This window comes from Manduca sexta, chromosome 19 (assembly GCF_014839805.1).
Source record: "Manduca sexta isolate Smith_Timp_Sample1 chromosome 19, JHU_Msex_v1.0, whole genome shotgun sequence".
In the NCBI taxonomy this organism is placed as follows: Eukaryota; Metazoa; Arthropoda; class Insecta; order Lepidoptera; family Sphingidae; genus Manduca; species Manduca sexta.
Window position 1 is genome coordinate 837628 of NC_051133.1, and position 25947 is coordinate 863574.

At 35.1% G+C, this 25947-nt stretch overlaps 1 protein-coding gene across 1 annotated transcript; it reads left to right on the forward strand.

The window, feature by feature from the left end:
• Positions 1-355: 355 nt before the first annotated feature.
• LOC115441455 lies at positions 356-25947 on the forward strand. Its single transcript, XM_030166251.2, has 7 exons — positions 356-1210; positions 3207-3319; positions 7278-7464; positions 9230-9289; positions 18830-19019; positions 22502-22682; positions 23987-25947. The coding sequence occupies exons 1-7, from the start codon at positions 379-381 to the stop codon at positions 24026-24028; spliced, it is 1605 nt and encodes a 534-aa protein (XP_030022111.1). The 5' UTR covers positions 356-378; the 3' UTR covers positions 24029-25947.

Sequence of the window (25947 nt, forward strand, 5' to 3'; positions counted from 1 at the left end):
GCATGTTTCTGGTCAGTCGACATTCTATTGGACCTCACCTCACTTACCATCAGTTGCAGTGGGCTCAATTTTCTGTGTAGGTCCATAGAGGCGTTTTATAAAATTAGTTTACGTATTCCATATTTCAAAATATCTTGTATCGTAGAGCCGACTTCTGGGTAATGATTTAAAGGGCTGTGTTATATCATTTTCAATCTGAAGTAAATCGGACACTTAGATATAGTACCTACTATAACGTAACCGATTTCTTATAAAATAAGTTTGTTAATTACGATACACTTGATATTAAAATAAAATTTTGTTCGCAGGTAACAGAAAAACTCTTAACAATAAAATGGAAAAAGAACTCTTCACTGTAATTTAAAATAGAAGACCAAGATGCTCCATAGAACTTCTTCATCAAGGCGACGCCGCGCTTCTAGGAGTGCCGCAACTTCTCCCCAAGCCAGGTCTCCAAGAACATCAGCACAGCCATCTAGAAGAGCATCATTGGCCGCGACAGAGACTGACGAGGAAATGGAGCCGGCGCCTCAAAGGAGTCCTCGCGCGAGTCTTGCTCCCGAGGCTGCTATGGACTTCCACAGAAGTCCACGTCACTCCTTAGTCCCTGAAGTCAGGTCAGCTAGAAACTCTATCACTCCAGATACCGCAATGCAAATGAGAAACAATTTGGCACCGTCGAGAAATAATCTAGCAGTTGACATGAACTATGGATCTAGGCTAAGTCTGAACCCTCAAGACTTCAACAGAAGCCCCAGAAACAGTATTACACCAGACGTAACCGCAAGAAGCCCTAGAAGAAGCTTGGTACCAGAAGGTACATCTTGGAATCTACCAAGAAATTCCTTGGTTCCTGATATCGGTAGGAGTCCGAGGCATTCGGTAGCAAATATACAGTTGGACCCAGCTCGGAGTCAGAAAGAGCTAGGTCCCAGTCCACGCACAAGTCCAAGGGGGAGTATAGTTCCTGAATCTAGTCTTAAGAAGGATCTACCAGATATCAGCAGGAGTCCGAGAGGTTCTCTGGTGCCAGATTCTCAGAGAAGCCCTAGAGGGAGCATTGCGCCATCAGAGAGGAGTGCACGGGGAAGTTTGGTTGCTGCAGAGGGTGAGACACTGAGAGTCAGTCCAAGAGGTAGTTTGACCTTGACCTTCCAAGAGCCGTTGGTGTCGAGGGAAAGAAGGGCAAGCGAGGATAGTCAGGCGGCTGGTGAGTAATTACAATTAATTAACGCAAACGCTAGACTGAGTTCTTAGTATTCTAGATAAAACTGAACGTTGTTTGCATTCTAAACAGGTCCAGATACAGCGTATCCAAAACAAATACATTTAATAAATTAGCCGCAAGTAAAGGTTCTACGTTCTCGCGAGAGATTTATAGCGAATTTAATCAGATAATGTATTTGTCTTAACAACCCTTTTGTTGAGATTGAATTTTGAAACAATGTGTTTTTTTATTAACAATGACAAAAAGAACATAAAAGATACATTTGCAGTGATAAAACATTTAAAATTTTGCTTTCACACATTTACAATTTCAACTTTCCTATTCCTTATAGAGGAACAAAAGAGCTAATTGGCAGCACTTAAAATCGGCGTGGAACAGCGTAATTTATGTGACAGCGGGCTTGAACTATCTAGCATAGGGATTTTAAAAAACTTTCCTGTAATACCAGTCGGTGTCAAAGTGAGGCATATTCTGAATTTTAACGAAGAACTGATTTTAAATAAATCTATAATTAAAACAAGCTCGTCTACAAGATTAATCCTGCGGTTGGAATCGTCGGTAGAATACAAAATGCGATGAGAACTGAGCAAAATAGATTTGTCGCGCGGAATTAGAAATGCGTTATCAAGCTATCCAAGATTCAATAATGTAATCCATTTTATCTCTTGCAACAATTTGGCTTATAATAAATTAATATAATATATATGAATTTCGCAGTCATAGACTATGAGTCTATGTTGTAATTTAGTAAATGAAATAATTGCTCAATAATGGTTATTCTACAAAATTCTCTTTCGATTATTATTTAGTTCGAATACCGCCAAAGACATTTGAAGGTTATGATCGTAGTGTATAATCTATTATATATACATTAAAGTATGTCTGTAGTATTTTCGTCTGTACCCATAAAACTTCTAAAGACTATATGTATTTTGACAAAAAATATGTCACGTTCGTGATAACACTCTAAGGATTATTGGATACTTATAAGGATGAAAGATGTCTTTATAAATCTGTGGCTGACTTTAGATTATTGCAGAGTCAAAGCATTGAAATTTAAAACAGCAAAAATATACTAAAAGGCACTGAACAAGAAAATATTCCCATATAAAATAATAGTTTAATAACTTACGTCAAACCAGGGTATAATAGTTTTACAGGTAATATTGAAATACCCTACGTTACTGCAAGCTAATAATTATGTAGAGAAAAATAATTAATTGCCTGTTGTAGGCTTCGAACAAGAGGTTAAATTAATTACTATTTTATGTTTACGCTAGCTTTTAATTGCGGTTTCGCGGACGTATAGATTTTTTTTGCATTAAAATCCCGCTATATATTTTCCAAGAATAAATAGTATCCTATGTCTTTCCCATCGTCTCAAACTATCTTTATACCAAATTTCATCGTAATCCGTTGATAAGTTTTCGAGTTTATCACGTTCAGACGGACAGACGCGGCGGGGAATTTGTTTTATAAGGAAGCTCAAGCTAATGAGTTAGTTTAAATGAATGACTCGTGACTTATTAAGTATACAAACTTAACAAGTCACGTGAGATACATCTCACAGTTTTATGTTCTGGCTACTACTATTGGGTAGACGAACCGCACACTATCTAGCCATCGCAATCTAGGTGTAATATCGAACCTGTATTATAAACTGTCCCACTGCTGGGCATAGCCCTTCTCTACCACTGAGAAGGATTAGGCTTTAGTTCACCACGCTGCCCTAGTGAGTATTGGTAGAGTTCACAGACCTTCAAAATTCCTATAGAGAAATTCTCAGGTATGAAGGGTTCCTCACGATGTTCTTCTTCCCCGTTCGACCTCATTCCTCAATTAATAAAAAAAATAGGAGAGGTTTATGTTCAGCAGTGGAGTACCTTTGCATAACGGTGACTATAAAATACTTCATTTCTACAATAATGATAAATAATAACCTTAGTAAGTTTTGCGTTTCAAAAGTGTTTTGTTCCAGGTACTCGAGGAAGAAGTGTCTCTCCGTACAGGGCGTCACTGGGAGGTCGGCAGAGCGGCACAGGAGCACTCTCCGACACGGGCTCCAGAAGAGCTTCCAGTTCAGTTAGTCAGGTAATCAATATTATACTATCAATAACCACATATCCAGATAGTAAGGTAATTAAAATTCACTATGACGACAATCCCTCTGAACATTTCAATGGCTTCATAACAAATAGACAAATTAACAAGAAGAACGCTTTACAGGGCCCTTATTCTGTATGATAGTGTAAACGCGTAACGCGGTCGTGTCATGTTATCTTCGAGAAATGTGCGTGGAATGGTATTCTGTAAGCCAAATTTCTATAGTCCTAAACATGATGCGTTGTGTTACATGCTTGTTACGCACTGTCAAAATAACGGGCGGGATAGAGAATAAGGCCCCTGGTGTAGTTGTTTTACGGTACGACTGTAGCGCTGAGTCTCGGGTTCGAGTCCCGGATCGAGTAAAGTAATATTGGTAAGTATTATTAAAATCGCGATAAAATCCGTAAAATAGTTTAATTTAAATGTCTAATATTCTCGTAAACTTAAGAAATCATTAAGTAATATTGGGTTTTCTGCTCAGTATTCGCGCGTAATCTGAAATTATTCTTGGTAAATGACAATAGGCTCGCTAACTATTACGTAGCACTAACATAGCTGGCGAATGTGGGCGTGTTACATCTCTGCCTATACCTGAAAAGGGAGAAGGCGTGATGTCTTTTTGTATTTTTTTGCTATTTTAAAACTGCACTTTTGTCTATATGCCCATTTATTATGAAGCCTTCGATATGATGGCTGAAATCAAACTCGGGACCTCGGTAGATATTTCTAAAACCATTTATGTTTCTGAGTCCGCTTGCACTAAGTGAAAATTAAACTAAATCTGGCGGAAAAATCTGCAAAGCACTTTTATTTCAATTTTGCAATAGTGCTAGCTGATCTTACTATTATACCCATAAGTATGAATATTGTAATATAATTTAAACTAAATAAAACGAAGCAATATAAATGTAATACAAATGTGCAAACAAAATATTTAAGAATATTGACAATCATTTTCTCAAAGATATAATTTAAATGTTCTAAACTTTAAGTCTTAAAGCTCAAATGTGGCCCCTCAGAGAAATTTCGCTATTTGAGTAGTTGATTTTTCGCAACTTTTAAATTCTTGAACACTCTTGATGACAATGACTTTCAGACGACATTAGGTTCTTTTTATTATGTAACTGATACTTTTTAATTAGCGCTCTTCAGAGACCCAGGTTAGTGACATCGGTAATTATGAAAAATGAATGCATAATAATTAAAAACATAATATTTTGTTCGCGTATTTTTTACTTTAGCTACATCTTCAATTTATCTCGCTTCATGCGCTAATGAAGGCAATTAGACTGCAACTGCCTCGGTGGCGTAGTTGTACTGCATGCGCGGTAAGACAGCGCTCTGAGGTCCTGGGTTCGATTCCCGGGTCGGGAAAAGTGATATTTGGGTTTTTCTGCACCGTATCACCCCGAAGTCTGAAATTTGTGCCCGATATGGCGATAGGCTCGCCTCCTATCACATCATGGGACGGTACACACTTGGTGAAAAGTGTTGTGTAAGTTTACATGTGTTGTGTAATGCAATTAGACGTTTATTTTGCTTAGCATTATCAATAAACGTTGTCATTGTCCTCTAATTTGTTTGTTTCGTAAATAATTTGCGAGTTTTGAGAGAAGTACTTGGATTATGGACATTTACTGGTAGCTCTATGCTCGTAATTTTCTTATTAACGCCTAAAAGGAACTTTGATTCTTTCTTTTAAATTTCTCTCCTTTATCGTATAGGTTTATTTTATGTGCGGTTTACACACTCCATCATCTCGGTGACACTGAAAGCGTTCCCGAGATTAGCTTCTGAATGATCGCTATAATATAATACACCACCTATTAAATTTAAGCCTTCTGTTTATGTAGTTCTTGTTTTAATTTTAAAAATAAAAACTAAAATTAATACTAAAGACTCAATAAAACTTCACGTGATAGGTATCCCGCCTCTCTTCAGTATTAATTGTACTATGTAAACGATAATTCGGACCAATAAGCTTCTTGATTTGCCTACCCCTCGAGATCGCAAGCGTGAGTTTCCAATACATCACACTCCTTAATACATCACACTTTAAACATTATTCATAAAGACCATTGAAAACACTTTTAACACAAACTCGTTTTAACATACAGAATTCAACAAAAATATGAATACAAAATTTCTTTCGCACAAAACACTCGAGGTTCTGACGAATGAGTTATTGACCTATTTAACCGCGTGATGGATGAGGCTTGCGTATATTTGCAGACTCCGAAAGAGTGAACGGTGCTTTTTGTTCAAATCGGTGTTATAGTTGTTCTAATCTGATCTATCGAATTCGAAGTATATGTATGAAAATTTGTCTTTTACGAAGTTGCAAAGTTATAGACTTGATTGTTGAAGTCGCAATTTGATGTTGAAAACCACCACGGCCTGCAATAATCGGTTCGCTTCTCTTTTATTTGTCGCAGTAAGGCTTTGAAGTAGGTTGCCAGCGCGCGTGTTCCCTCCTATAATTCTGAGTCTTTCCGCCGTAGCGTGAAGAAATACCACAGTAGACTGGCATGATTGTGTCAAATGGCATAACAGAATCGCGTGGTGCCAATCGGTATTCTATCTGGATAGCATTGCACTTACCAACAGGTGCAGAGCAGTCACTATGTCGTGATGAAGTAAATAAGTTGTCTCTGGCATTGTCATAAATATGCCAACCAAGGGTAGTATATATCTTTGTCTTACTGAAAACAAATTTGAAAAACTGCTGTATACGTATAGTCAAGGAAATTTCCGAAGAGCCAATCAGCTGTATAGGTTTCAGATAGGCCGGCATAATTGTGTTGATTGGTGAGGTATAAACATATCTTGTCAGTCAACATTATACCTGGACTCCACTCTACTTACCATCAGGAGCAGTTTAGTGTGCAATTTCCATAACCCTAGCTTTTCTAATTCTTGTTTCCTTCTTGATATTTTCACCTAATTTGAAAACAAATCACTAGTTACGTAAATTCCTGATTCTAAACGTGTCTAAGACTCTAACTAGCGTTGATTCTCTAAAAAACTAATGTAAGTGGTTTTGTCGCTCGGTGTACTGCGCTGCGGTTTTGTACAATTTACGCACGAGATTGCATTGGTTTTATACCCTTTGCTATTTTGTTGACTATAATGAAGCGATCTTATTCGTTTTCCACTTACATTCATTATTCGTGAATATTTGCTTAATTTTGGTTCTTGTCTGAGTTTTTTAAACTGTCTGGCATTATTATTGTGAAAGGTTAGTTAACAAAAAATATTATAAGAAATTCGTAAGTTCTTATATTCTGTCAATAGTGAAATAGATTAAACTGTTGGGATTAAGTGGATAAAAATCTTAGCAATACTAACGATTACACTTGACTCAGTTATAGAAACAATGAAAATATCTTCTATATATATAATATTTGATTTATTTTTATTTACAACTTTTATAAGATTTGTACGTCGTATTAATTCTAAAACAGAACAAATTATTGAAATCTGGTGAAAAATAAATAAGTTATAATCCGTTAAAATTAAGTAGTAGGGGTGAGCATCGATAGGAAGAAAAGGGACAAAATACTTGCATATGACGTCTCGAGAATTACGATGTGTGCTAAAGAAAGAGATAGAGCGATATTCGCACTTCGCGCCCACTCCTACACGTAACAATATTTGAAATATGAATTACTGCCTCAATTATCGAATTTTAATGCTGTTTTTACAGGGCTTCTTTTTTGTATTCATTACTATTACATATTTAAAAATGCACAAAGTCAAACATAATCAAATACCCTATTACTATGGATATACGCCATTTTAAGTTTTTTTGGTCAGTATTAGTATATGTATAATGTAACGATCACCTTGTATTGTATAAACTGTACCTCATATCCTGCCAATATTATAATTCTGACAGTGCCATAGTAAATCTAGTTATGCCATTTTCAATTCATTCTGGCAGGTATCTGGAGACGAACAGAGGAGGCTGTGCGGTGAGCAAGCCAAGTACAACGACCGCAGCGGCTTGGGGCTGGGAGTGGGGCTGACCACATACGGCTCGGTGGCGTACCAGCTGAAGGATGCTAATATGGAAGCGTCTGGAACTGTGGACTTCGTATGCCGTGCTGCCAAGATCATGAACAGAACTAGTAAGGAATATAAATCTTATCTAAAACTATTAGGAATATAAATATAGACAATGTTAAATTGTCTATATTTTATTACGAAATGAAAAAAGAATATTTCAATGGAAACTTAATATAGATTAGTTGAAGTATAATCACCATTAATTTTTCATAATATATTAGTAGGGGCCAGAATATGCCCGTAGGATATTGCTATCTCTTTCGCTCAATAGCACTATAATAGAAGTGACGGCATGGTTATAGTCGTTGCTTCTATTATTTAAAACTTATCATGTCTCCACCATTTAAATAAAGTTTTAGAGTAAATTCACTTTTAATTAACTAAAATTAACTTTCTAATAAATGTAGGGACGCGGTATGAATATTTAAAAAATCAAATAAAGACTGTCGTGTTAACTTCTATTACTGTTTTACACAGTTCAGAAATAAGTAAACGTAACGCAGTTTTTTTTTGTAGACAGTGCTTTATTAATTATATTTCGAGTAATAGTCGTAGGCTTGTCACAACACCGTTATCGCACTATTGTTTGTACAACCAAAACACGAATATCGACCGACATCAACTCATCAACTATGTCTACAGTGCGCTATCAAAATTTAATCGATGGCTACAACGTACAAGCCCTCAATATCCAATATGTTCGACATATACTCTCCTTAATAGAAACTATTCACTTTATTTATGATATAAAGTATTCTCTATATGCTACTAATTTTACAAACCAGTGGACCCTCCATATGTCCTGCGGGCCATGGTTAACCAGGATAATCTGAAGCGGACTGTGATCTTCCAGGACAATTTGAACCGGGCCATGAGTATTCAGGGCAATTTGAACTAGACCATAGTAATTCAGGATAATCTAAACCAGGCCATAGGCATCCAGGTCAGTCTGAATCAGACCATAAGGATCCAGGAAAATTTAAACCGGGAAATAAATATCAAGGGAAATCTATATCGGGCCTCGGGCATCCAATACAATCTAAACCAGATCATTCGTTCGGTCACAGTTCGTCATGATCCGGTCTCTACGTAGACCGCATTGTATTAAACTATCTTTCAAATTTTTAAACCTCGACAAAAGTGACATCTATCGGGCTCTAAATTATCCCATAGTTCAAGCTAAAACCAACCATTGAAATCTATGATTAGAAGATTAGCATGTATGAAAAAAAACATACAAAAATATCATCAAATTTCCAACTTTTTCGTCTCTTCTCGCTAATTTTTCAAAATTATTCTTTTATAACAAACCTCGCCCTGACTATTATGAACACAAAAAAAGTATTCCGCCATTTCTGTCGAGCCGTTCTCAAGTGATGCTCTTACATACAGCGGATATTGATTTTTATTTTTATGCTTGAATATTTGATAGTAACAGCGTATACCGCTACATGGAATTGGATAAAGCCTGACATATAGACCAAGTCCTGAATCGCATATATACTACTATTTGTTCCAGAACAGGGCACAGTAAAGCTTTAGTTCCGGGAAAGGGGTTACTACCGAGAACCGATGCAAGCCTGTTGTATTTCATTAAAATTCTCAGTAGTTTACTGAGCTGTAAGATAATAATGTAATATCTCTGGATGACTTCGCAAAATCTTGTTATATACTTTTTAGCACAACTACCAGCTCCTGTAATAGTATAAAAAAATACAATTTTACTTAGTGACTGTCCAATTGACGGTATTGGTGTGTGGACTGTTTTTATGTATTGCAGATTTAATTAACGATAAAACATGTCCATTAACAATATGTTTGTTTCAGTTGTGATGACTGTGTTCCTCGCCTGCCTCGCCACCCTGCCCGTCATTATGCTCATAATGGGTGAGTTATTTGTATTGTCATTATCATTCGTTCAAATCGATTCTCATATTGTGGCTTTATCGATCATCATTTATGAAGTTATAATTAAATTACCAATTAATGTTTAATTTTAATAATCATGGTGCTTTAAAATAATAAATTATTTGTAAATATTTGCACATCATTTTCATTGCTTGGATGATTTAATTTTTTATGTTATTTTTTATGGGCCTTATTAATGATGGAATCAACCGGATTTATAAAAAAATAAAATAACAACAAAAGGTTTCTTTAAAGCTCTCCGGATTAAATTTTAAAAGCAGAGCTGTTAGTATTAAATATTATTCTATAACAGCAAAGATTAACCCAAATTGCAACTTACCCCGGATTTGGAACGTCAAACAATAATCCAAGCTCATTAATCTTGAAAATATTATTTTTAAGGTTATTTTTAAGTCCCCAATAGACTCTCCATAAAGGCTCGGCGTAAATTCCGCGACTCGGAACGTCCATACTTTAAGTCATAAGAATAGATAATTGTGCGTAAAGTGGTAAAGGGAATCTAGAGAATTCTGGCACGGCCTGTCGTAAGAGGCAACCAAACGTGAGGTAGGATTTTTGTTGTTATTGATGTAAAGTATGGGAGTCACAACCCTAGCGTGTATAAATTAAACTCAAGGACACATATAATTATATATTCAAAGTTCCAGAGTACTTTAATACAGAGCGGCGAACTTAGATGGGAATACTAACAATTTAGTGGACGTACTGAATTACCGAAGGCGCACGTCGGTTTTTTTATGGGAGGCATGGTTTGACACAGTATTCCCGCATAACTATGCACGTGCGCTTACATAGTTGTATGTGTCCCTACACGGGGCTTAAAGAGAAACACGGGGAGGGTAGTGGCGGGCTGCTTTCTCCAATTTAAACGTCTCCAAGCTAGACGACAATGCGGGTCTCTCGCTGTCGTATACGTCAAAGGCGTCCTTTAGAGTTCGAGGGCATCTTAGCCTCTTCGTTTAGAAAGGGGTTACAATGCACCATGGCGCAGGGACGATTTTTAATAGCTATCTTAGAGCAACAAGATACCCCGGGGCCAAATTAAAATCGGTAAATACAATCAGTGTATTTCCTCAAAGAAAACAACACATAGATTATTCGAACACACATAAGATTGACATAATCTATACTAAGCGGCTATATTTTTAGCGTCTAAAATCGCGAATCAAGTGCGAACCTATTTTACCGGTTGTTATCCTGACATGACGGTAAAAAATGTGTGTGACAGAACGGATTACTGACGTTTTACGGCTTTCGTGCAAGTATATAAGAGGCCTTAAAAGGAGGAAAATAAATCCACAAAGATGTGCCTTCGTCTTAAGAGCGCAGTTCAAAGATAACGTCGCTGATATAATGTTGACACAAATCTTGTAACTTGGAGGACGTTTTGACAGTAACACAATTAGGGACCTTTTGAGCAGTGAAATGTGTTTTTCATTCCATTTTGTAGTTATATATTTTCCATTACAATATTTACATTGGGCGCCTTAGATATTTATTAGGAGGATATAAATAAAATATATTTTTTGAGACATCATGTTCACTGATGGGTTTATGCCAACCTTGTATTATGTATAGCATGTGGTCATGCCGAGGTTCATGCGATCAACAAAGCAGAGTATTTACTAGATGTATAATTTAATTACAATCATCACGCTTTTTCTTTATAAAACAATATCAGAGCATCTGGTTCAGGAATCCATACCATGTTCTCCCACTATACCATTATTACAAACAATTACAATGTGCATTTTACAACACGTGATTACTTCATTGTCTTTCCAATAATAATTTTATCAGCCCTGTATTATATACTGTCCCCCTATTGGGCTCGGGCCTCCTCTACTACTGAGAGGGAATAGGCCTTAGTCTACCACGCTGGCCTAGTGCGGATTGATAAACTTTACACACCCTCGAATTTCCTATAGAGAACTTCTCAGGTATGCAGGTTTCCTCACGATGTTTTCCTTCACCGTTAAAGCTAGCGATAATTCACAAAGAAAACACATCATTTCAGAAAAGTTAAAAGAGGTGTGTGCCCTTGTGATTTGAACCTGCGGTCATTCATCTCGGCAGTCCGTTCCACAACCAACTAGGCTATCGCCGCTTATCTTTCCCATACTCTCGCCATATTGTTTTATAAAGGATTCAAAACTCGATGTAAGTGACACGCTTAAAGTCGTCTGAGTTTGGCGTTAAACTGTTTTTAATTAGTAATCAATATCTTGCCGAAAATTACACAGGAAGGGACATCAATTTAATTCAATTAATATAAAGTAAATGGATATTGACACTTCAGTTAAGCTTCTGTAATTAAATAAGGAACATTGTACGTAAAAGAAAGGAGAAAAATATATATATTTTTTTTAATAAAAATTGTCGTTCTTAATTCTAATTTTTATCCTTGTATAATATGCCGGTTGTCGAGAGGTAGATCTCTTAGATATTCTTAGGTCGATTTCGAATACTTTGAAATTTTCGGCATTGCTATTCAAGACAAATGTATAACCTTTATACATTTTCGTTGTGTAGATAAACATCGTTTCTGTCCTATTGTTTTTTCACTTACTTATCATAATTATTTTACAAAATTAGTTCAGAAAACTATAATCAGTACAAGAAATGTTTATGTTTAGTCTCAGTCCAAACCAGGCAATCATGCCGACTCCTTACGCAACGACAAAGTTCCTAAACGAAAATTTAATTATATAAATACTTAGGCAGCATTTCTGATAAATATTCGCAATATAACGGTAACTAAAGGAGCGTATTTATATCAAGACAATATAATTCCTCTCCCGCAGGACCTCGCCGAGAACTGTTCCCTAAATAAACTAGTTCATTTGTGTTTATTTGTTTATTTCTTTATTTAGGAATACAAATAGCTTTATATTGAGCTTTTTGTGTTCATTAAATCTTTGGCTGTCACAATATAGTTTAGTCTCTAAAGTGATACGGTTGCTAGGTCGCGGGTTTGATGCCCCTATTGATACGCAGATACAACTTCTTTTCGCTCCTTATCTTTGGATGCTGCGCTAACGTGGCCGTTTGTTGCATCAGATTTAGTTTAGCAATTTCTCAAAACTATTATCACGATCATGACAAGGTAATCCTGGTAATTTTGTTTAAATATTTGTATTGTTTAATTTCGTTCTTTTTTAATTATTTGTTTTGTTTTTTAAATAATGTTACGAAAACCAAATAAAATATTTTTTTTCTTTCTTTCTTATTGTGTGTCTGATACAACAAGCATCAGCGCCGCACCTTAGACTTTAGACAGTCTGTCTATGAAGTTTCACTTGCTTAAATCTTCTTGCGGTACACGACCATGCTTGCACTGTTAATAAATATAAAACGTAAAAAAAAAAACTTATGATATTTTACTCAGAATCAACTAAAGTATGAACTTTTTCGCCGAAGAACACGACTTAATACCCCTTAATTTTCATTTTAAGGGTGAATGTAAACCCCAACCTATTTCGGGCTGATTAGCGGTTTATCAGCGAGTGCTGCGACTTTTTCTCTACGTGTGTCATTACCCTTATGCAGACGTCCTTCGCCCACACACTGTCACCAGCTTTATTTAATCTGGCATTTTTACGAACCGTCCAGAAGAGGTCGCGGGATCGATACACTCTGTGCCGTTCGGTTTTAAATTTTACAAATAACATTTTTAATGAAAAAGAAAATGGGGAAGACAAGTTTATATTTGAGGATTTATAACAATAGAGGATAGCGGCTTTCGTACACAAAGACAACATACATATTGCGTTTCGGGGTCAGCAAGTATTTATATAGCCAAGTGCTGAAAATGCTGGGATTTTTGTGTCGACGGCCAAGAGATACTTTATCTAGCCACCACCTACCATCAGGCGTAATGAAGCTGAATATCTGTGTAAATAAAACTCAACAGGGGGACAGTTTTTATTATAATAAATAATAATAATATTAAAAACTGTCTTATATACTTGCCCACTGCTGAGCACGGGCTGAGAGGGATTGAGTACTAAGAGGGATTAGGCCTTAGTCCACCACGCTTGCCTAGTGCGGATTGGTAGACTTCACACACCTTCGAAATTCCTATAGAGATCTTTCTCTGATGTGCAGGTTTCCTCATGATGTTTTCCTTCACCGTTAAAGTGAACGATAAATTCACAAAGAATACACACATGATTTTAGAAAAGTCAGAGGTGTGTGCCCTTGGGATTTGAACCTGCGGACATTCGTCTTGGCAGTCTGTTTCATACCCAACTAGGCTATCGCCGCTATCCGTTTTTTATTAAGACTTCTTTATGCTATTTTTAGCTTATCTAATTCACGAGAAGTAAATAATTACCGTTGAGTCTCAGTTTGTCCCTGATGAGTTCAGAGAAGATTATTTTTGAAATTGTAGCAGAATATTTTCGCAAAAATAGAAACAATTCCCTTTAGCGGAATAATTATTTCTAGTTTTGTTGACATAAAGCCGTTTTATAACAGGGCATATGAAGGTCATAGAGACCGAAGACTATGTCATATATCAATAGATATTGCTTTACCATAATGTATTATTGACTAACGACATTCAAGGAGATAAAGAGTAGGTGAAGCCGATTTTAATTCCAATTTGTTGTAAGTGTAGCCGTAATTGATCGGCATGGACACGACGTGAAGATTGGCATTGGGTAGCAGTGGGGAAAGGCGAAATATTCCGAAAGGGATCTTGACATAACATAACGAACTAATATGCATAAATGCGGTCTGCAAAACATTTTAATGATAATTTCTCCATAAATTCTACACAAAGGGAAGCCGGTAAGAATCGGGTTACATGGACCTTACGCCAATGTTAGGTGAGTGTTGATTTAACATGTTTTACATCTTTCTATTGTATTTTTTTTTCAACTTACATTGCTCATATTTAGCTGCATAAATAGTACTCGTTTCACCAATGTTCGGTGGGTGTTGATTTCACGTGATTTACATCTTTCTATTGTATTTTTTAACCCACATTGATCATATTTAGCTGCATTAACTAGTCAATAGTTTGATTTTTTATTGAAAAAAGTAGGTATTCATTTGCTGACTGATTTTTGAAGTGTCATTTGCTGTCTAGTGCTATCTATCTATATGCTTTGTTTTGACGTATCATAAGTGCAACTTTGTTCGCCTACGTGATAAATAAAGTATTTTATTTTATCACGATTATTCAAAACCTGTCTATTATAAACGTGTTATGTATTCTCACGTATTGCTATCGCATAATGGGAATACCAAACAATTAGAGTGAACTCGGGGTTGATTACATTTCTCCAGTTAATTACATTTCCGATACGATTCGGCAGCTAACGAAAACCGATATGACTTGAATCAGATATATGAGGTAGGTATTTCATTAGGGTGAATATATTGATGATACTATGTTATAATATTAGTATTCTCTTAGTGGCCTTATTGGCTTAGTAATGAAGTATAAACTGTGAAGGTCTGAAATTTACAATTGGGGAAATATACATTTTCAATTACAAAAAATATACTAGACTCGTAACATTGAAAAAGCATAAACTGGGAATCGACCTAACAGTGTTCCCGATACCACCTCGGCAAACTCCATTAATATTTAGATTAATTAAATTATTGCTGTATTTCTGCGACAATTACACGAAACGCTGTAATATTGTTACAAAACAATTACTCAGCCATTCCCAATTTGGAAACACGGAAAACGTAGTCCCCGATGAATATTAATCAATTAAAATAAACACCAGGGAAATTTCTAGAATAAACATCACATTGTGATTATTTGACGGTACCTATACAAGGAATTAAATTTGAAATACTTGATGGTTGTTAATGATCTATGCTCAATATGAGCCGAGCATTTTGCTCGTTTCTTGATCCAATTATAAAAAGCCGGTCGTACGTTTCAAAGTTTGTTAGTTTTTGTTTCTAAAAAATACAGACATCTAAAGGAATCGATCAGAATTTAATGGAATTGACATTCAGGACTCAGGGGTCTTTGTGAGAGATTAAACAATGGGATCTTACGAACAAGGACAAGAGTAGAACAAACAAGACGTCTTTCACAAGATTTTTGCTGTTCTTTGATTAAAATGATGATGCGATTCTTTTAGTGCAGGGATTATACACGGTAGGAAATGTTATGCAAAAAGTAATGGTATTACAAATTAACAATTACGATTACAAATTACTCGGAAAAGTAATCTTAAAGTTGATTAACGATTATAATTATATTTTGTAATTTTTGATTGGAATAATAATTACATTTTTGTAATGGTAATTAGTAATCGATGATTTTTTTTTTGATTACGATTTTATTTCTTTCCCATGTACCTTATACCGTATTTTGAAAAGGTGAAATAAAACAGGAATTTATAAACAACATACAGTTAAAATTTTTATTTAAATTGGCAGTTAACGTTTTAAACTTTCAACAACATACTTTTAGATTAAATTAAAATTTCGGTAAACTCGCAAAATTAGACTATAGGTTATATAGTAATGCATAGTTATCTCGGAATGTTGATCTTGAATTAATTAATTATGGTCCTTGTTTGGTATTTCAAAGGTAATTGTATTTGGTTTTAGGATAAACTTAGCGAGAATAATTATCATTCGCAATCCATACTCTATCTGAATGCTGTTTCACTTAAATCAAATGAAATGGAGCTACTTGTGCAAAAAACGATGGCTCCTCAGTAAACTATCTTATTTAAATAAAGCGATTTCACAGTTTATAAAATAAAAAATAAAAATAATTTATTTAGGACAGTAACAAGTGTACAATATTGGACTATAGTAACCATAATAGCTTAGCAGTTTAGCATTTCGTTACCAGGGTGGTGTTTTCTACCCATTAAAAAAGTAAATAAATAAAGATTTCTCAAAAGGAAATCATTAACTTTAATGGTAATAATTATCCATAACAGACACGTCTAAAACTTGATACTCTGTTATAACTAATTTAGCACTCATAAACATCTAATCACAAAGTTAACCTACACAATGATCAACCGTATCATCATAATTATAGTTTTATCTTTTACCTCTTCATTATTATGTTTTAGATTTGAATTACATATGTTGTTAGATTATACATATCAGATGCTGTACTTTATTGCTTTGTTTGTATCGAATGATGTAATATGTAATGCTGTGGATTTACCTTATTACAAATAAATAAATCGTAAATAAAGAACAGACAAACAACGGCGAGCAAACGCGACTCAATCGGGTTGAGTTTAATCAAACGTAGACCTGTACCGCTGTAATCCGGTTAGATAGGATACAGATCCATTGATCCACTGCTGCCCTTGTAATTGTCACTAGGTGTAGGGATGACGGCGGAAACTCACCTTTTAGATGTTCATATAAACATTAGATATAAATAGAAAATGTAGAATGTAGGTGCTTAAGATACAGATGGTTTTTAAATATAAAAATGTTCCAATACTCTACCGAAATAGGTACCGGTGTGCTACGTTAATACAGTGCTACTACTTTTACATCGTTTTTTATTAAGTTAGGTAAATAAGTTGAAATATTTACCTATTTATGTTATGAGTCTATGTACATTTGTATGTAATGTAGGGGTTGAGTGGGATAATGCGTGAAATAATTCTCTCTTTTGTGGTTATATTTTGGTACGTAAATAAATAATCTATATCTAAATACATATTGTATTACTAAACTCACGCCTACATCAAAGGTATTACATTCCCTGTAAAAATATAAGTAAAAATAGGAACACAAACATGTTTTCTCGAGATATTTAATGTACACTTCATTTCACATCGTAACCGTGTTTTCATGGGAACAATGCAAGGGAAGATAAAGGTATTATATCATGAAAACACGTAAATTTCCCTAAAAAAACATGGGATCAAACACAAAGGTGAACCATTCACACCCACGCGAGATTATCCCAGTAAGGGTCGAGAGAGGATTACAGCTTAGTTGTATATTATGCTATTAATGCGCTGAAGTGGCTTGGAATTTCGATGGGAGTATCATGTTTTCACATATTTAATTCTGAGCCCTTTGAGATGTGAAAACTAGTGTCAAATAATGGAATCGTTTGATCTGTTTATATAGTAATAAAATACATAAATATATCATGTTGTAATTAAAAAACAGTTGAAAAATGACCAGAGTATACAATGTGCATATTATATTAGAAGCATATATATATGTTCCTCGAGTGATAAGTGGGGTTGGAACTGCGCCGAAGAAGGCCACCGTGGGTTTTGGTTGGTATGCTGGTGAAGGGCTTACACAGGGACTTGGTCCAATGCTCGCTCGGATAATGCAATGTTCCTGAGTGTCGACATTGGGCCGTAAGACCGGTAAAACCAACATGACTGCACCACTCACCCTGCATGTGTCTGTAGAGACAACACGTTAGTTCTGCGCGAAAAAAAAAAGGAATGATCTGTCTCTTAAACAACTACCGTTTTTGGTCCCGTATGGTAAGGAGGTGAATCGCGAAACTACAATCCATTTTGAAAAAGAAAGTATATTTAACACTACAAAGTGTGACAAGGACAAAAGAGTTTATTACAGCAAGAAAATGTAGGTACATTATTAATTTTCTGACTTAATCAAAATCACGACATAATGCTCACACCATAAACAATTAATAGTTTGCTACACGCTATAGATTTGCATACGTTTATTAATTATTGTGTACGGATTTAATGAAAATTTGTTTCTTTCACGTAAAGTTTGTAAATATTAAAATGTGAAAATAATTCTTGAATAAAATTTATTTTTAATAAGTTTTGGATACCTTAATATTAAAAACCTACTTCGAGCGAGGTTGTCTTATACAGAAATATAACACTTTTTTCGTACGGACACTACGATTAAGATATTATGGAAGCGAAAATTTTAAAATGATAATAGTAATCAATAGAACTTGAAAATGTAGAAACTGTTTATGAAAAGTCGTGGCAAATACCCAATGAGCGACTTGTTTGAAAAAAATAAACGAATGCATAACCAGATTATGGGACGGAATACTGCGAACATTGCTAAAACACAGGGTCGTTTACTTAGAGAGTGGGTAGAGATACATTACTCTAAGACAAATAATGTTGCTTCATTGAGCAAATTGGTGCAGTGGAGAAAATTGTTGTCGTGGTTTGTGAGCTGGAACGTATTTGAGTCAGTGTAGAGGTTTGGATTGTTTGCATCAACATTTCAAAATGATTAACTGGATAATTGCTACCATCAAGAGAAAAAAGATAAAGATTAGTCTACAAAACTACATCCACCTCCAAATGTTACTGTAATTCAGAATAACCGTCTTTATAGTATTTTGAACCAGTATGGCACTTTTTTTTCCTTACGCCTCAGAATTTAATAGTCAAGAAGAAAAATCAAGAACCATTAAAAATATTCGTACTTACGCTGACAGCTATAGACCTGTCCAGTATTATGACTAGAAGGACATTATCCTTCAGTCTAACAGATCCTTAAATACCATTTTGTACCCAGGAGTCCAGTACATCAGAGATTGTCCTGCCGAGCCTCGGATCCCGGTCTACATGGTGGTTGGCGGTGCTGCAGGTGGCGCTGGGATTTGCTGGCTGCTGTGGGCACAATTAGCCAGCAGGACCTCCAACTCCTCGGCCAGCGTTCCCGAGAAAGTCCTCGCTTATACGCTCACAATATTCCTGATGGCTTGGTAAGTTTGGTTCATGTTGTTAACGACCAATATCCAAAGAGTGCCAACTAAATATTAATGACCTTGCGCCATTTGTCTTTTTGAATGCCAGAACCCTTAAGGCCTGCATATGAACCATAGTATTGTCTCCTTCTACCTGCAAGTTGCTATAATACCCAGTACCGAGTGGAGTTAGCGCAAAAATAATTGAATAATTAAGAATAGATACGCTCTCCATCGATCTTAATTAGCCCATACACATACAAAACGTTTGACCTATATATTTATAAAAGGAAGTTATTGATTGAACAGTTACTGGTTCTCTCTACAAAATGAAAAGTAATATGAGGTCTTACGTTTTCTATGTCTTTGATCACCCTTCTGTCTGAGTGGCAGGTTGTAACCACAAAGCTGTAATTTATCAAAGTATTAATCATGTTCATTCTTGTAGCTGGCAGGTTGATTCATGGCGTCTGATTATAAATTTGCATTTTAAAACTGCAACATTTCATGTTTACAAGCATTGTTGTGGAAACGTAATGTTCTGGTGTTTCATATTCTTATGCAAGCTTTGTTTTTGTATTAGCGTGGGATTATATCGTGATGAACTCATGCGAGTTATGGAGAATGTGATGGAATATTTCATATTTACTTGTTCTTATTATCTTACCTCTGAATTTTTCATTTTGTTGCTGTTTATTGTAACTATTACAAACAGACGTGATGTTTAAATTAGAATCTTGGTTAGATAACTGCTTTTGCTTCTCTTAGAATATGGACTGTAAATGGTAACTGATTTAGAATTGGATTAATCACTATCAACATAATAACAAAATTGTTTTAAGATAAAAACGTAATTGTCGCAACAGAAAATTTAACTTTTTCACCGAGATCGACTAGAGTTTAATTAGGACTAGTTAGATCATTTCACGAAAATCGTAGACAAATAAGAGAAGAAAGCAATTTAAATACAAAAATATTTCAGACCACATAAACCATAAACAAAAAAAAAAAAACAAAAGTAGAAATAAAGCAATTCTAAAGAAAAAAATACTTTAGAGTGTAATAAATTGCGCGACATAAAGTCTCAAAGCCATTAATATATCGAAGGTAGAAGAAATAAACCCCATCGCGAACACTCCAACTTCAATAAAAGTTACTTCGGAACTCCCAACGACTTACCGAACGAACACATTTTTCAATTTCCCGCAAAAGTTACGCCAGGATATTACTACGCATCTATATTTGCTGACTTCGTGAGTTAAAACATTGATAAGACGTAGATCTTGAACGGCGAAACCATTACCTTGTTTGTTGATATGAAAGTGATATTGTATTTTGCTTTCTTCAGGACATATACCATCTGTCATAGTAGTTTCTTTAACTAGGATGCATTTAAGGATAAGACATACGTAGTTTGGAATAAAAACCAAAATAATTCCAAAAGCACCCAATACATCTAGTTGGTCGACAATATGCACTTAGAATACGTTTTGTTATTAAAAAAGAATTTTTGATTTTTTTTAAACTCAATTTCAACACGACCAATATTGAGGATTCTGAAAAGATCAAAATTAGTTTATCGTCACTCTTCATTTGGCTTTCGATTTAATAAAACGAAGACGAACGTGCATAGAGAAACTGAAGCAGCATTCTTTGATCTTCACGTTTGGAAGGTCCCTGTCTCTTCGTCGCGTATTCATATTAAATTATCTATGCTAATGCAAGGATTTAATGCTTAAAATATCTCAAAGAAATCCAAAGATTTGCATTACGAACTATTAATATAAAACCTTGTGGACAGCCAAATAAATCATAAGCTTGCTTGAAAAGAGCATATTATATCAGGGGTGTATATCAACCCTTTGGATCGACGATTACATTTAGTCTATTGTGTGATATTTTATTAAGTATTGTGAAGAACTTGCGTGCGTAAAAATATTACGTATTTTGATTCTCATTCAATGTTGAATTTTATTTTTTATTAAAAAATATATGTTCCTCTAAATCTACTTTGAGTCTAATTTTGAGAATTGATAAAGTGTTCCAATCTGCATTAGACCAGCGTGGTGGACCAAGGCCTAATCCCTCTTAGTAAAGTAGGCCCGTGCTTGGCAGTGGGACAGTATAGAATACAGAGCTGATATTAATATTTAACTACTACAAAAATATTTAAAAGAAAGAAACACTAATAAATAAATAAATGTATCTTAAAGCCGGTAGAACACTAGTCTAGGTTTATTAATCTACACAGTGACGTCACAGCTCATAAGGTGAACGCGCGCGACAGATAGCGCGACATTTCTTAAACGCCCTTCTCTTTGTATTTAGTTATTAAATCAATTATTTCAATACCTTTCGACGATTTGTTCTATTTTCTACCGAGTTTCTTCATAACATTCGCTATTGCGTTCAAAGTTTCTTCCCATCAGCAAAATCCTACTCTATTAACACGCAAATTCAAAATACGAGGCAAGAAATAATTTCATTATTAAATTACACAAATGAATACTGACACGTCGTCACTACAGAATATTTTAATGAACAAACATTACAAGGGCACTCGCAACTAGGTTGATATGAATTATTAATTGTAACACGTGTTGGCAACAATCATGTACACTCATGATCTGACAAGTCCCTTTGGAATAGGTTTATCGACATTTGACATACAATATTAATAACTTGACCTGTCAAACCTTTAAATAATGTTATTATAAATTTATATTTCTATGGTATAGGCCGGTTTCTAATGGGTCATTTGTTTTTTTTTGGGTTGAATGAAGAGATGAGCATGCCGCTCGTGTGATGGTAAGCGATACGACCACCCGTAAACAGTACCAACAACATAGTATATAGTATCATTTAGACATTGCATTACTAAATGAAACCACATACTCGTCTTCACCTTTGCTGACATTGTGTCAAAAATTATCCATTAAGAATTCGCTTTGAGTAGTAGTAGTTGCATTAGGATGCGTAAAATTAAAATTACTTTTTATTAATATTTATTTTGTTCGAAACTTTGCTTTTTATTTTACACCTACGGCTCAAGTAACATATTGTAAAGCGTTGTTTCCAAGTACATGAATATGTGGTTTCATTTAGTAACGCAATATCAAAATGACCCTGTATAACTTTGAATTATAATGTACTGCTTGCGACTACACTACGCTCGTCATCTTGAGACATAAGATGTTTTGTGTCATCAGTTAAGATATTAATGACTACCCAAAAACATTGATAATGCCAGGAGGCAGGTGCTGGTGTCTTCAAATACCCACTATATCGTAGCTCTATAAACTCGCAAAACTGACACTAATAATAAGGGGGTTATCGTTCAAATGTAATTTCGACGTCGAAAGAAGTTGCATCGTTTGATATTATACATACACAAAGTATACTCGTAAATTTCTATATCGGAAAAGGACTTCCTTGATCAGTCTTATTGAGTTGTTATTTTTGAATAATGCCTTCTGTAGACCATGATAATTGCTGTCCAGGTTCGCGTTCGGCAACTACTGGACTTTGGGCATCATGTGGCCGGACTACGCCCCGACCCTGTTCGAGCCTAATCAATGGTGCCACCGCACGCTGTACGTCTTCGCCCTCACACAGCTCGGACTGGTGTGGGGCGTGGTGACGTTGCTCATGATGCTGTTAATGGCGCTTGTCGTTTGCCAGGTATTGTATTTATTTTGTTATTTCTGGTTACACACGTTTCGATAAATCGGTACGATCGAATTGTATTGAAAAATCGTATGTGTCAAAAATTTTAAACAGCATGTGCTAGTCACACATTTTATCTAGCTTTATAAAAATTAAATTAATTTCATCAACTGCGCTGATTTAAATTGGTTAATTAGTTTTTGTCATTAAGTTTTATCTAAAATACTCTTAGCTAGATCGTCTCTAAAAATTAACTATTACTTACACTTTAATAATACTTCAATGACGAAACCGATAAATCTCGTCCGGTTCGAATTGTCACATTTCATCATGTCGTTTTTCTCGTATAGATATGAGCGGTATAAGATTAATTATGCAATTAAAATATTTTATTCCTATATTTTTTTATAAAATGTTTGGCTACCGTAACCTACTTATAAAACGCGTAATAACAAAGCTGCCACTGCACCGGTTTTCTTAGAAAGCCTCGTCAATGCTCTTTGATGCGCACAAAGTCTGCAGCGTAGTTCTAACACATTACAAAGTTTGTCAATATGGACGAATATTATGTTACCTCTACACAAACGTATATAACTTCCAACTTCCAATTAGCCATATGTAATTAAAGTGTCTTCCAGACATTCGTTAAACAATGGCATCCTCATGCCGTCTCACTTTGTAATAAAACGAAACTGTCTGCTGCTTTATAACTTTCTTACTCATTAAACATGCTATTACTGCACATAATTGACCAATGAAAACCTTTATTTGAAGGGTAGACTGTGACGGTAGTAGAGCATACTCTGTTCGCAGAGCTTTTTTCATTCATAATGTGATGGTGAGCAAGCCTATCATAATGCGAAATACAAATTACAATAAAGGCAATTTATCTATATTTAATGAATCTCTCTTTTCTTGACAAATCTTCCCACATGATGGTGGGGTCAGCTTCTTCACATTATTCTTCCACTTCGCCTTATTCATGACGTTGTCATCGGAAAGATTGCATGCTATCATGTCGCGTTGCAACACATTTGCCTATATAATTTTTGGTCTCCCTCTAGGTCTTTTTTCGGGAATGGATAGTTCCAACACCTGGTTGCCAACGTGTTTTTTTTTTGACATATCCTTATCACCTCAGCTTGTTTTCTTGCAGCTCGTCCGCGATATTTCGTACTCCGAAACTTCCGCGTAGATATTCGTTTCGTTTATCGTTTTTGTGTTAGTTTTCTACATTTTATGAACCAAAAAATACAAATTTTAGTAGCTGGAACTGGTGACTTTTTTTCAGAGCATGCGTTAATAGTTTTATTATTCAGGTGTTCGGCTGCGGGTGGTTGGGACCACCTCGATACAAGTAGCAACGGCGCAGCGTCGTGCTCGAGTTGTGGCACAGAAACATCAACAACACGATGGACGTCGCCGGGGCTCTGCTCCCCTTCACCCATGTAGTCAGGCCTGAGCTGACCATCCATGTGCAGGAGGTCCTCACCCAGGCCGACCGCGAAACAGACCCCCAGAAAACCAAGACGCCCATCCCACAAATTAACGAACCAAGTGACAACGACGACAAAAGTCCCGTGTCGCGTAGTCCGACTAGAATCGTAAGTGACAGTGCCAAGACTAGAGCCGGTAGTCCGACTGAATACTGTAAAGTGAATGAGGTGGTCAAGGCGAACACTGGGAGAAAGGGCAACCCAGCCTGATGGTTATTGTTTGTGATGCCACCGCACGGCAAAAAACACGTACACTTTGAAACTACTGATAAGATTTATTACTTCTAGACGTAGTCGCATGTAGTACGAGTATAGTGATAATAATTAATGTGAGTTTAAACACTGATTATGTATTTTATGTTGTATTCGTGTAAGGTTCAGATTATAACTAAAGTTCCTGTGCAAATTTCGTCTGAATCAGTTGGTTTTAGAATATAAATATATTTATTATTTTTAACATGTACATTATCAGTATTAATGCTTTTTAAATGCGTATATTTTTTTCGCAATATCTATAAAAATGTAGCGTGAAAGTTTTGTAAAAATATAGAATAACATACAACGAATATGAATATATTTAAATATGTGTAAATAAGAATCATGTAATGTCACTATTGAAATATCATATTTGTAGAAAATATTTGAAAAAATGTATGAGTTTATTCTTAAAATACTAATTCCCAGAAAAATACAGCTGACATTTTATTTATACTTTTGGCTTGAAATAACATTTAAAAATCAAATATATATCATTGATGTTTTATATTGTCCATGATAATTATGAGAAATGAATAAGCATGATCACGCAATGGACTGTTTATAATAAAATATTGTCCTTGTGCATATCAAAATAGAGTTGATTATAGACCAACAAATAGTGCTACATTTCAATTGAGTAGTATTTTCAGAATAAACTAGTCAAACTTATGTACATAGTCTCGACTAGTGTATGGTTTTGATATAGGTATACAACTTTCGTGTGCACAATCATGAATAATCTCAAAATATTATTTATAATAAATGTCGTCGGATTTAATATAATTATTGTGAGATATTGAATTGAGCCTCGAGACAATCAATTTTTCAAGCAACGTAACATTTTGACTAACAATTAAGTATTATGTTTTAGAGTACATATCAAAATATATTACGTGATTTTAAGTTTATAGTGATAATTTGCATTTAAATTAATTTTCTAACAATTCAAGACGTTAATGCAATCCGATTACCACATGACGTAGTACGTGCTACTTGACAGTTTGCATACCTACCGAATCATACTAAATTATAAAATTCATACATCATCGCAACGGAAATATTTATGACGAGTAGCTTTGTTTATATCTGTCGCTAAGCAGAAGCGTATAAGTCGTTTTGTGTGACTTTTGAAAGACTTGGTTAATAGTTTAACTAGGTACCCACCTAATGGGATTTCAAAACGTAGGTCTTAGAGTGAAACACGCACACCAGTGTCGTGTTGAACTTGATATTACAAACAAGTTTGTATACCAAATGATTATGTAGTGTTATTAGTAAAATGTATAAAAAAATACAGATACAAAAATGTTGAATATCGCGTATTTTTTATTTTATATTTTTCACGTGAAAGTTAATGAAATGTCTCGAGTTTCAACTCAAATGGATCACGTAAAAACTGCATGGATACAGGCTTTAATAGAATTCTGTGAATAAAATATTTTTATATAAAAATGAAAATCAATAAGTCATTTAATACGTGTATTTTGGTGTGCTTTTAGATACCGTGTTTACTGCTATAAATTATA